Source organism: Oncorhynchus mykiss, chromosome 3 (assembly GCF_013265735.2).
Source record: "Oncorhynchus mykiss isolate Arlee chromosome 3, USDA_OmykA_1.1, whole genome shotgun sequence".
Taxonomy (NCBI): Eukaryota; Metazoa; Chordata; class Actinopteri; order Salmoniformes; family Salmonidae; genus Oncorhynchus; species Oncorhynchus mykiss.
In genome coordinates, this window is record NC_048567.1 from 45,278,875 (window position 1) to 45,292,634 (window position 13,760).

General features: G+C 42.8%; 1 protein-coding gene across 1 annotated transcript; it reads left to right on the forward strand.

The window, feature by feature from the left end:
• Positions 1 to 1,062: 1,062 nt before the first annotated feature.
• LOC110520018 (solute carrier family 40 member 1) lies at positions 1,063 to 13,760 on the forward strand. Its single transcript, XM_021596975.2, has 8 exons — positions 1,063 to 1,377; positions 1,526 to 1,593; positions 7,738 to 7,897; positions 8,203 to 8,318; positions 10,275 to 10,401; positions 11,178 to 11,423; positions 11,648 to 12,292; positions 12,583 to 13,760. The coding sequence occupies exons 1-8, from the start codon at positions 1,344 to 1,346 to the stop codon at positions 12,903 to 12,905; spliced, it is 1,719 nt and encodes a 572-aa protein (XP_021452650.1). The 5' UTR covers positions 1,063 to 1,343; the 3' UTR covers positions 12,906 to 13,760.

Here is a 13,760-nt window from a genome sequence, read left to right on the forward strand (position 1 = left end):
GATTTATTTAGAATTCACGGCACACTTAACCAGCATGGCTACCACAGTATCCTGCAGCAATACGCCATCCCATCTGGTTTGCATTTAGTGGGACTATTAATTGTTTTTAAACAGGACAATGACCCAAGAAGGAGAGTGATGGTGCTGCATCAGATGACCTGGCATCCACAATCCCCCGACCTCAACCCAATTGAGATGGTTTAGGATGAGTTGGACCGCAGAGGGAAGGAAAAGCAGCCAACAATTGCTCAGCATATGTGGGAGCTCCTTCAAGACTGTTGGGAAAACATTTATCCTGAAGCTGGTTGAGAGATTGCAAAGCTGTCATCAAGACAATGGGGGGCTACTTTGAAATGTATTTTGATTTGTTTATCACGTTTTTGGTTACTACATGAGTCCATATGTATTATTTCAGAGTTTTAATGTCTTCACTATTATTCTACAATGTAGAAAATGGTACAAATAAAGAAAAAAACCTAATTAAATGAGTAGCTGTGTCCAAACCTTTGACTGGTACTGTGTATGTATATATTTATCAGTGGAGGCTGCTGTGGGGAGGACGTCTCATAATTATGGCTGGAATTGAGTAAATGGAATGGCATCAAACTCATGGACACCATGTGTTTCATGTATTTGCCAAACTTCCACGTATCCACTCATTACCAACAGCCAGTCCTCCCCAATAAACGTGCCACCAACCTCCTGTGATATATATACACACACACACACATATATATATATATATATATATATATATATATATATATATATATATATATATATATATGAGTAGGTGTGTCCATACTTTTGACTGGTACTGAACATAGTTACTAACTACCCCCCTATCCCCCCCTCCCTCCCGATATAAGCAGTTATTATAGAATGAATAACATTCTAACAACCACCAAAACCATGGATAATGTCAGATCTATTGCAACAATGCATCGTAAATAATAGTTCGCCACAAGAACTTTGTTTTGTTTGTTTTGAATGCATCTGTATAGGCTGTGAGGCTCGAGTCATGTGACTGTGACGTATTCCTTCGGGCTACTGTATATTGACCAGTGACATAAACGCTGTTGGCAGTGCAGAAAAGACGAGAGAAGGTTGCTGGAGCTGTTCGGGAGATTTTATTGTTTTGCATTTGAACTAAAAAAGGATTTTCGGCTAAGATATTTGTTTCCAACTTCAGCTACAGTGATAGCTAAGTTTGGAAAGGAGAAAGGGGAGCTTTGGCGTGCGTTTACCGACATTTTAATGCACAGTGTCTCCCATCGATAGCCTTGCTTTACGAAGTTAAATAAATATTGGGCAAACGTTAGTTATTTCCGGAAAGTATTACAATGGATAACGCTGGATCTAAGAAACGTTGCTGTGGTAGGTCAATTTTACGTTTTCAGTTATTTTACAAGGACTCATTTAAATTGCATATTTGATCAATAAATTATGGCTGCCGATCTATTGACCACACAGGTGGCCATATGATATCAATAACAACGAATCGTAAACATCCTTTTCCTTGCAGAATCGGTCCAAGAGTTCTTCACATCACCAAAGTTCCTTATTTACCTGGGACATGGCCTCTCGACATGGGTAAGTGAAACGAAGCCAAGAGAAACCATTTAAAGTAAAATAATGAGTAGGTAGGCCATCACCTTATTGCTCATGGTGGAGGGCCATTTGACAAAATGTTTTAGCCTATTTATGTTCAAGAATAGGTACACAATTGAAGGCGCTATAGGCTATTTCCCATCCAGTGGAGCGCATCTTGCGCGCGCTTAGTCTGGTTTGCCAAACATTGTTGATAAAAAAATGGTTGATCGGTGGACCCATGGATGGTTCGATATAGTGTGTAATATTCTATGTATACAATAGTTATTCTGTTATGGTATTTGTAAATAAGGTGCATGCGTTTGTTTAGGTAATGCTTATTTTGTGTAACAGTCCTTGGCAGTAGACCGTTATTAATTTATAAAGGGTATGATCACTTTATGCTCAGTAGCAAGGTCGGCATGCGCTTAGGGGGCCCTACCGTACCTCCTTGTCCATCTAGATAAAAAATGAAATATTCATAATTTATTTGAGAAGATGCGCGCCGACACAAAGACGCATCTGAGCGTAGCGAAACAGGGCTCATCTGTCTCAGTATGTGTAACCCCAGCCTGGTCTGATAGACTAGACACAACATAGTACATGTAAATACATCCCATATGAAACGTAACATATCTTACTAAATGGAGTGTCTTGGATTTACGTACAAAATCATACGAAATGCTCTGAGAACAGCATGTCATACTTATTTTTGTCCAGACAGCATCAGATACATTGGCTACACATAGGTTACACAGAGGGGAGCTGTTTCACTCGCTCGGATGCTTTCTTCGGTGACAGTTTCAGCCACTTGCGAATTGAACAGGGATGTAATGCTGCCTTTGCGCAGGGAGCAGGGCAGCCGGTGTTCCCTCAATTTTTATTTAAAAAAAAGAATACACGGAGCTGGTAAAAATATTTCTGGAGAATTAATTCAGATACATTCTAAATAAATTACATTTACACTGAACAAAAATATAAACGCAACAATTAAAATTGTGTTACTGAGTTATAGTTCATATAATGAAATCAGTCAATTGAAATAAATTCATTAGGCCATATTCTATGGATTTCTTATGACTCGGGAGCCAGGCCCAGACATTCAGAATGTGTTTTTCCCCCACAAAAGGGCTTTATTACAGACAGAAATACTCCTCAGTTTCATTGGGTGTCTAGGTGGTTGATCTCAAACGATCCCGCAGGTGAAGAAGCCAGATGTGGAGGTCCTAAGCTGGCGTGGTTACATGTGGTTTGTGGTCAAGGCCGGTTGGACGTACTACTAAATTCTCTAAAATTATATTGGAGGCGGCAAATGAACGTACATTTCTCTGGCAGTAGCTCTGGTGGACATTCCTGCAGTCAGCATGCCAATTGCACGCTCCCTCAACTTGGGACATCTGTGGCATTGTGTTGTGTAACAAAACTGCACATTTTAGTGTCCTTTTAAGGTGCACCAGTGTAATGATCATGCTGTTTAATCAGTTTCTTGATATGCCACACCTGTCAGGTGGATGGATTATCTTGGCAAATGAGAAATGTTCACTAACAGGGATGTAAACAAATTTGTGCTCAACATTTGAGAGAAATAAAACATTTTTGTGTATGGAAAATTATGGGATCTTTTATTTCAGCTCATGAAACATGGCACCAACACTTTACATGTTCTGTTCAGTATAATTACCAAAATAATTCCACGAAAACTTGACCACTTCGAGCTGTAACAAAAACAGCCACAGACAAAAAAAAACTACCAGGGGTTGCTAAACCGTCTGTCCTCAAAACAGTTTGGGCTCGTGTATGACACACTTGAACTCGCCCTGCTGTCTGTGTGCAGAATTTACAGAAACGTACCACCTCTAATGCATATGCAGACAAACTGATCCACCGACGAAATCTAGGATCCAAATTCACAGCGCCTGCCTTGATGTTCATAAAACTCCACGGACCCACTCTTGCGCAGTGGGACCCAAAAGGATATGGGACCACTTGGTTATGGTGCTGTCCTTTCAGCACCATGATTTGACGCACACTCAAATTGCTTAAAATAAGTAGTAGTCCAACTCATCACATATTATTATTATTATTATTATTATTATTACAAATGGAAGACTTTTACTTCTCACATTGGTGTGTGCTTAGTAAAGCTAGATCAAAGCTGAGTCAATGTCTCGCAAGATCACATGATGAATTAGTATTTTACATAACAGAACTAAATATAATAGCATATACTGTAACCTAGTAGGCCAATATGTTACAACCAAAGACACATCCCTCGTCATTTCTTATCCGAAGCTGAATAGTACATTTTTTCCCCCTCATTCGACCAAAACTCATCAGCGCGCCTCTCTAGGCATTAAATATATGCTTTGATAGAAACAAAATAATCCTACATTTGACATTTTAGTCATTTAGCAGACCCTCTTATCCAGAATGACTTAGAGTTAGTGCATTTATCTTAAGATAGCTACGTGGGACTACCATATATCTCAGTCAAAGGAAGTACATTTTTCCTCAATAAAGTAGCTATCAACAAATTCAGTGCTAGTAGGGGGGAAAAGAGTCAAGTGCACGTGATAGTTCACAAAAGGGGGTGGGAGGTGCGAGGTGGGGGTGCTGTGGGATTATTTAATGTACTCATTGAAGAGGTAGGGTTTCAGATGGGTTCAGAAGATTTGCCTAGCTTTAGGGGGAAGCTGGTTCCACCATTGGGGTGCCAGGACAGAGAAGAGCTTTGACTGGGCTGAGCAGGAGCTTCCCTCCTGTAGGGATGAGAGGGCCAAGAGACCTGAAGTGGCAGAACTGAGTACTCAGGTTGGGGTGTAGGGTTTGAGCATAGCAGTTGCTCTTGCTGCTCGGTAGACAAGTACCATGGTCTTGTAGTGGATGCGAGCTTCGACTGGAAGCCATTGGAGTGTGCGGAGGAGCGGGGTGACATGGGAGAACTTGGGAAGGTTGAACACCAGGCGGGCTGCAGCGTTCTGATAAATTGCAGGTGTTTGATGGCACAAGCAGAGGGAGCCCAGCCACAGGCAAGGTGCACTAGTCCAGACGGGAGATGACAAGTGTCTGGATTAGGATCTGTGCCTCTTTCTGTGTGAGGTAGGGTCGTACTCTACTGATGTTGTAGAGCATGGACCTGCAGGAGTGAGTCACTGCTTTGATGTTTGCAGAGAATGACAGGGTGTTGTCCAGTGTCACGCCAAGGTTCTTTGCGCTCTGGGAGGGGACACTGTCGAGTTGATGGATTGTTCTTGGAGCGGGCAGGCCTTTCCCTTGTCGAGGTTGAGCTTGAGGTGGTGGGCCGACATCCAAGCTGAGATATCTGCCAGGCACGCAGAGATGCGTGTCGCTACCTGGGTGTCGGAAGGGGTCGAAGGAGAAAAGTAATTGAATGCCATCCGCATAGCAATGATAGCAGAGACAATGTGAGGATATGATGGAGCCGAGTGACTTGGTGTATAGGGGAAGAGGAGAGGGCCTAGAACCGAGCCCAGGGGGACACCAGTAGTGAGACCACGTGATGCAGGCTAGGGTTGGGCGGTATCTAGATGTTCATATCGTCATACCTTCCTTCTCTCATACCGGGATATAGGGTATTACCGGCTTAGTAGACAATGGGGCGCCAAAAAAAGCCCATTGGGCGTCTATTGCCAAAATGCTTACAAAATTAGCACAAGTAAGACACATTTCCATGGAGGCTGCTAGCGAAGTATGCTAACAAGCGCAAACAAAAATTAACAAATTGCAGAGACAGGCAATCCAACTCATAAAGTTTTACATTTATACAGCCAAATGTCATTTTTGGTGAGTTTGGACATTTCCAAGCAAATGCGAATGATAGACATTGTGTAAATGATCAAAGTATTGACACATGCTTGTCTGAAGGAAGAACAGGCCTGGCTCGGGAGCAGCATGTGTAGGTTACACGCTGTGTCTGTGTGGAGCTGGAGTCACTAGGGCAATGGCCTGCCTGCTCTGCTTGGAGAACAGGGAGGAGGAGAAGACAGGCCGAGAACAGAGAAAAAACCCAAGGAAATCAAGAGAGTGGCAGCTGTACAAATAACTAATTCAAAGGGCTTTGACTTTTTAAACACGGCAGAAAGATAACACAACATGATGCCCTGTCAACTTATTAATTCAGATACTTACTTAGATTAACTAGGAAGTTAAATTTACGAATCGGGTTAACGAAGAATTCTACGTTTTTCAAGGAGGAAAAAAGAGAAAACACATAAGAAATAGCTTGCTGCGTTTTGTAAATGCAGATGTAAAATGCTTCCTATTGTAATTTTGGCATCTGACTCATTTTGTGCTTCAGTTGCACTTCTCCACTTGGATGAGAATTAATGAACAAGCATTCTTTTCTCAGTGTAGCCAGACAACTTTTCTCCAATAAAATGCAAGATTAACCTTCTGCAAAACATTAGGAAATGTAGCTGGCTACATTCTTTCTATGATGAACATTAGAAATATGATGGCCACAAAAAAACCTTGCTTATTCTTTGTAAACTAATTTACCTGTGGCTGCCATCCAAATAGCGTTGCACTTCTGAAAATGAAGCTATTTTCTGACGAATGCGTTGCACCAATGTATTTTCGGTGAAAGGAAATCTATAGTTGCACGTCCTTGCACGTCACTCCATTGAAGGATAAATAACACTGTTGACTTTCCTTATAAAACGCAACCCCTGTCAATACACCGCTGGACTCACCTGCTGCCTTCTTTCTCCCGCTGTGCAAACACGTGACTGGCTCAACTGTTCTGGGGAACTACAGTAAGCTTCATAATGTAAAATAATGTGACAGGTGAAATGAAGAATGCGATCTGCAGGTATTGAAAAACCATCCCGTGGCTATTTACAAATACTCCAGTGTACAGCATACTGCCCAAGCCTAGTACAGAAACAGATCCTCTACACGTCACCTGGTAGGACTGGCCTGCCAAGTAGGATGCAATCCAAGAGTGTGCAGAGCCTAGGACGCCCAGCCCTGAGAGAGTGGAGAGGAGGAACTAATGGTTCACAGTGTCGAAGGCAGCGGCTAGATCTAGGAGGATGAGAACAGAGGAGTGAGAGTCAGCTTTGGCAGTGCGGAGAGCCTCTGCGACACAGAGAAGAGCAGTCTCGGCTGAGTGACCCGCCTCGAAGCCTAACTGGTTAGGGTCAAGAAGATTGTTCTGAGAGAGAGAGATAGCGAGAGAGTTGATCAGAGACAGCACACTCAAGTGTTTTGGAAAGAAAATAAAGAAGGGATAGTTCTGTGCCAGTAGGACCAGTGGAAACAATAGGCTGAGTGAATGAGGACTGGATGTCGTCAACCTACTTTTCAAAGTGGTTGATAAAGTTGTCCGCAGAGAGGAAGGAATGAGGGGGAGGGGTGGAGGATTAAGGAGGGAGGAGAAGTTGGAAAAGAGTTTCCTAGGGTTAGCGGTAGAATCTTGACATTTAGAGTGACAGAAAGTGGCTTTAGCAGATACAGAGGAAGGCCTACAAGAGAGGCTAACATTTTGTTAACACCATCTGCTTTCATTCGCTCACAAAACAGTCATTCAAGAAGATCTAAATGCATATTCCCATGAAACTGATTGAGATCAAGTGATTGGCATGCAGTTTGGACATTTCACCGGTAAAACGTGAAGAATTACCCTTCGCAATTGACAGTGATGACTGATGACGGCCTATTTTAAAGTTAGGTAGGCTATGCCTAACTTGGTGTTTGAGGGTATTAAAAATATAAACATTTTCTTGAGATAATATGTGTGGGCATAGGCAGACGTTGCAATTGGAGGATTCATTTTATGCATAGGCCTATTCTACAATGATATTCAATAGGCTACACCTGTCAATACAAACTCTGATTGTGAAATTATGAAGTCATTTAAAAAAAAGTGTTCTTGCCACATTTAAAATGTAATATCGTTTTACAATTAAATTACATGTATTTACTATAAAAATACAAATAAATGTTTTAAATGCGCCCCCTACTGAAATCAAATGTCCATCCAACTGATTCATTCTGGGGTCGGCCCTGCTTAGTAGTAGACAAGGATCATGTTTCTGCAAGCATCATTCATCGGCTATAGCCTAGTGTGCAGTGCATTTTAACAGCTGGCTGAAACAACAAAAGTTAACATGCATGTCTTTGTAGGGCGATCGTATGTGGAACTTCGCTGTAGCCGTATTTCTGGTGGGGCTGTATGGCAACAGCCTCCTGCTCACGGCTGTGTACGGACTGGTGGTGGCAGGGTCAGTGCTGCTCCTTGGAGCCATTATCGGTGACTGGGTTGACAAAAACCCAAGACTCAAAGGTATGCAGCCATAATTAGACCAAGTCTAAAGTGAGTGTTTCTGAACAGAACTGAATACATTGAACAGGAATGAACAATATACATAGTCAAAACATTACTTGATCATTCATTTTCAATGTTTGGGATTAGAATTTTGGGGGAATGTGTTCATTTAGATGGCAATTGGCATAATTCTCTATTCGAGACCATTCGAAGAACCCATTGTGTCTTGAGGGAAATCTCCAATTGAGTGATTTACTCAGACATAAATAAACAGTTTGTGACCACCAACCCTATGTCTCTAATGCTTATCCTCTCATTTATAGTGGCCCAGACTTCGCTGGTTGTCCAGAATTTTTCTGTCATACTATGTGGGATCCTCTTGATGGTGGTTTTCCAGTTCAAAGAACAGATTGCAGAGTTATACAATGGATGGATTTTGGTAAGATTGCATTTCCTAGACTTTTCATACGGTCATGATCATTAAGTGGTCATTTGCAGCGAAAGCATTTACCCGTTTGACAAGTACAACGTTCTATCCTAAGTCTACTATGATGTGAAATCCAGTGTGTCATTTCAACAACCTTTACATATCATTTTAGCTTCTGGACAGTAGCCTAGCCTACACATTGAACAAGGTAACAGTAAACATGTCGTCCCCCATGAATAATGCAGCGCCCCCTCCTTGGGCCAATTAGTCATATTATTCAAATTTACGTTACGTGGATTAATGCGAAAGAGGGAAAAAAAAACATGGTCAACATCAGACTGGCATTTCTGGTATTTCTGTATAAGTTATATCTCTTGAAAACTTGATTGCTGACATGCAAAGCATTTTGGGACTCTATCAACAATGGACTAATGAAATAAATACCAAAATAGTTTTCTTTTAATTGTCAACTGTATCTGTATGGAATTACAGTGCCTATATATATAGTCTACACACCCTTTAAAAATGTTCACCTTTTTGTGAATGGGCAGAGCTTAAAGAACCTTATGGGAGACTTGTTTCTCATGAGGAGATGCATGTATGTACAAATTGTTTTCTTCTATAGAAACTGACAGTCATTTTATAAAAATAAAAAAAAATGGTACTTTCTGCCAACAGAGTAAATAGACCAGTAGCTTATATAAAATATTTGACAGTTTAGGTAGGCTACAGTGTTGGTGAGCATTAGGAGCGCGACATCATTGTACTGTTTAATCTCAGAGCCTACACCAAGGCAGAGCAAAGAAACCCACTAATCTATTGATAAATAAAAAATGTAACAACAATTTGTCTTTTGCATAGATGTGTGGGCTGTAGCATTCATTCGCACACCGTTTTACGACCTGTCTGATTTATAACGGGAAACATCCGTACGTATGTCATGCGCCAAATTTGTAAATCTCAATTTAAAAAAAAATACGCACGCAGACTTTTCAGAAGTTGTTCAAAGTTTGGTGGGGGACAAAAAAGACTCCATTTGCGGGAAATGTAATGGGCTCAGCTTATAGGTCCTTATGGGAAATGTGTTGCTCATTAGGAGATGCATATGTGCACAGAATGTCATGACTGTAGCTCAAACGGGACAGGAGATATGCTTGTTCAAAGTTAGGAATATCCGTTGATAACTATAGAGACAGATCCATAGTCCCCCCCCCCCACCCACACAGGCAGGCTAGTGTCCTGCACGAGTTGCTAAATCAAATCAAGGAAAAATCTTTTGATTATTAAGATTACGGAAGGATTTGCCCGGAAACATGTTTGGCTTCTTGTAGAGGCTCTTTCTTTTGGTGAAATATGTAGACCCAAATGAGCGGATTTCATTTACATTCTACAGCAAGACTTTGTCCCACGGAAGAAAAACTGTGCCTTGTTTTTATGGTCGATAGAAGAAGACTGTTGCAATAGCGAATGTTACAATCTGCTGGCTGCTACACTATCAGGATCATGAACAAAGTGTCTATCACGTGGTGTAGTCAGTGTATTGTGGGACAAATCGTGCATTTGTGAAGGGGCCTTTGGATTTTAAGGGGGAGTGGGGGCTGTGAGTTTTCTGGAGGTGGTGGTGAAACAGGAGATTGAGTGTCTTGTTCACGACTGTGTAGTCAGCAGGTTATTCTAGGGCCGTCATGTGAGGGAGAGAAATGCTGCCTGGCCAGTTGAGCCAGTCCATCTCTATTCCCCTGGTCAGAACAGCTGCAATTATAATGTACACAACAAAAAAACAAAACAAACAGCAGGCCTGTTTATTTTAGTCTCACGCTGGATTATGGTTGTATGCGGTTTCTAGATTAAATGATATGTCGAGGCCAACATTTTCATTGTATAAAGTAAATTTGTACACGTTAAAAATGTTTTTATGTTTTGTTTTTACCAAAGCAAACAAAAATGTATAGTTTTCTTGGTTTTCAGACATGCTGCTATATCCTGGTCATCTCCATAGCCAACATTGCTAATTTGGCCAGTACTGCCATGGCAATTACCATCCAGAGAGACTGGGTGGTGGTTGTGGCTGGACAGGACAGCAGCAAGCTGGCAGGTGAGTCTCCATGGGAAACTGGCCCAAATCAATAGAGCTCATGTGAACGGACCTTTATCGTCTTGCAGTGGCGTGACCTTTGATTCCAATCACAGCTAAATCACTCATTTTTCTTTTAGAACTGTCCATTTCACCTTGGTTCACTAAAGCTATGAATCAGATTTTTTTTACAGTAAAAATGCAACACTTCCGCACAGATAATCTCAAAGGAATGTGGCCATACACGCCATAAAGACTAACAGTTCATGAATGACCAGAGCTGTGTGCTACATGTTGCTTGTCTGCACCAATGAAGTCAATTAACCTGAAGTATATAACCTTCAGGAAACCTATAAAAATCCCTGACATGAATTAGTGGAAAAACCATCAAATAAGACTGTGTCCTATCATGTCACAGTCACTTAAAGCAGCTTCTCTACTTAAATCTGCCAATCAAGTCCTTTCAGAAAAGGTTGTAAGGAAAGCCGATACAAATTAGAAGCCATGTTTGACTCCTTGAACTTCTCCTGTCAGCAAATATTGTAATTCAAGGGAACGTGTAACTTAAGACAGGGTTAGGGTTGGGCGGTATCCAGATACTGTTCCTGCACCATACCTTTGGGATGCCCCAAACCCCCCAAAATGTTATGATTACTTTTCACAGTATTGAAAATCATACCGTCTATATTTAAAAATACCCTGGTATACGGTATACCACCCAAGCTTAGACAGGGTAAAGTCAAATATTAATTTATGTTTCCTGTGGACAATAATGTAATTATGCTCTTCTTTAATAGACATGAACGCCACAGTGCGGATCATCGACCAGCTGACCAACATCCTAGCGCCCATGCTGGTGGGTCAGATCATGTCTTTTGGCTCAAACTTCATTGGTTGCGGCTTTATTGCGGGCTGGAACCTGTGCTCTATGTGCCTTGAGTACGGTCTGCTATGGAAGGTCTACCAGAAAACCCCGGCACTGGCCTTGAAGGCTGGCAAAAAAGAGGATGACCAGGAACTGAAACAACTTAACTTCCCGAAAGGTATGTTCTGGCCCTCAATGAACATCACTAACAGACATGTCTTAATGTCAATGAACATAAGTGTTGTAAGACCATTTTTGTCAAATATACATCTGTTGTTGAGGTGGTTAGTTGGGCTGGCCCTCCCTTAGAGAAATACTAAATTATGAGATCTATCTGTGTACGGTCTTGTGGCCCCAAAACAGTCACTCATGTATGTCTGTTCTTCCTCCTGTGGTCTGTAGAGCTAGAAAACGGCAAGGGCACAGTAGAGGGCTCCCAGCTCATGAACGAGATGGCTGTCGTCAAGGCCGACTCTCCCAAGAAGACGAGCTGCTGCTACCAGATAACAGAGCCCCTGCGCACCATCCGCGACGGCTGGGTGGCCTACTACAACCAGTCCATCTTCTTCGCAGGCATGTCGCTGTCCTTCCTCTACATGACGGTGCTGGGATTTGACTGCATCACCACGGGCTACGCCTACACCCAGGGCCTCAACGGCTCTGTGCTTAGCCTGCTGATGGGTGCCTCAGCCGTGTCAGGCATCTGTGGCACGGTGGCCTTCACCTGGGTTCGCAAGAAGTGTGGCCTAATCCGCACAGGCTTCATCTCGGGTGTGGTGCAACTCTCCTGCCTAGTTCTGTGCGTGGCGTCCGTCTTCGCACCGGGCAGCCCCTTCGACCTCAGCATTTCGCCCTTCCAGGACATCTACAGCCACCTGATCGGAGACAGTGGCAACTTACCAGAGGCCGACCATCCGGCTAGCATGCTGAACATCGATGGTCTGCTGGTCAACGGTTCGACTGCACTGCCCGCTGAAGAACTGCCGCCTCTGCAGTCCTACCTGTCAGTCAGCCTGCTGTTTGCAGGGGTTATTGCTGCTAGAATTGGTGAGTAACTCAAAAGTCCACACTGGGAAAAGTGCTTGATGAGTGCTGCTATGTCATGTGTTAACAGTTGGCGTATGAACTTTGTTGTATAAAAGGCAGGCACCACTTGGAGGGAAGTCGGCTCCAGATCCGGTGTTAATGTCTCCACAGAGCAATATTGTCAACCTTTGATTCCACTATCAGCTGATAATTACAGTCGTAGCGGTGATTTCCTGTTCCTATATCATTTTTATGTGGTCGTAAAAATGCCATTCTAAATGACTGCTGTGCTGCTGTTTTCCCCTCTGCAGGTCTATGGTCCTTTGACTTAACCGTGACCCAGCTCATCCAAGAGAATGTGATCGAGTCAGAGAGGGGGGTGATTAATGGTGTCCAGAACTCCATGAACTACCTCCTGGACCTGTTGCACTTTATCATGGTGATTCTGGCGCCCAACCCTGAGGCCTTTGGCCTTCTCGTCATCCTCTCCGTCTCCTTCGTGGCCATGGGCCACATCATGTACTTCAGGTTTGCCTTCAAGAGCCTCGGGCGGCGCCTCTTCCTCTGCTGCTCGCCAGAGCAGAAGGCCCAGGCCCTCCCGGACTCTCCCTCCTCGCTTCCCACCACCGTGTAGCCCATTAAAGAGACGCTGTCCCTGCTAATAGCTCTACCTGCAGCCTGCAGTGCACACTATTGTCCACTCCTCCTCCTGCCCGCTAGCTATCAACCTAAACATGCTTGCGTCTAGCCCCCACAGCGCCTAACCCTAGCATGTGCTGTCCTTTGCCATTGTGATATAGCATTAGCTGTTTTGCGGAAGGGGGAAGAGTAGTGCAGCCTCAGACACAGAGAAGCAGCCCCTCACAGACAAAAAGCTCAGCTTGAAAGAGGCCTTATAGAGAGGTGTCAAAAAATAAACATCACTTCTCCCTACTTCCAATATTTCAATCTAGCTGTCTTGTTATTCAAGGGGCTGCAGCTAGAGCTACAGAAAATGAGGGAGGAAAAATGCAGGTATTGCTTGCAGTTACTACGGTTACAGCCACATACTACTTAAGTATGTTCTGTGGTTCTAGTGGTGTTTGCATCTCATTACAGCTCTGCATCAGCCTCGCGGGATTTTCATTTCCACTTTTGTTTCTCAGTAGTTCATTGTTACTATAGCCATTCACGTTAGCATTTCAAACGTCTCAGTTACTTAAGCTTTAGTAATTGACAATGATTTAAATGACCAGTTTTACCAGTGAGAAACAGGTTCTTACTTATTTTGCTTAATGAGCCTGGGGTGAGCCTCTTTAATACATGGTTATAAGGGCTATGCAAATTATTTATTCAAGGAGTGCAGATACTGATAGATAGATAGATAAATAGACTGAACAAAAATATAAACGCAACATGTAAAGTGTTGGTCCCATGTTTCATGACCTGAAAAAAATATCCCAGACATTTTCCATATGCACAAAAATGCACAAATTTGTTTTCATCCCTG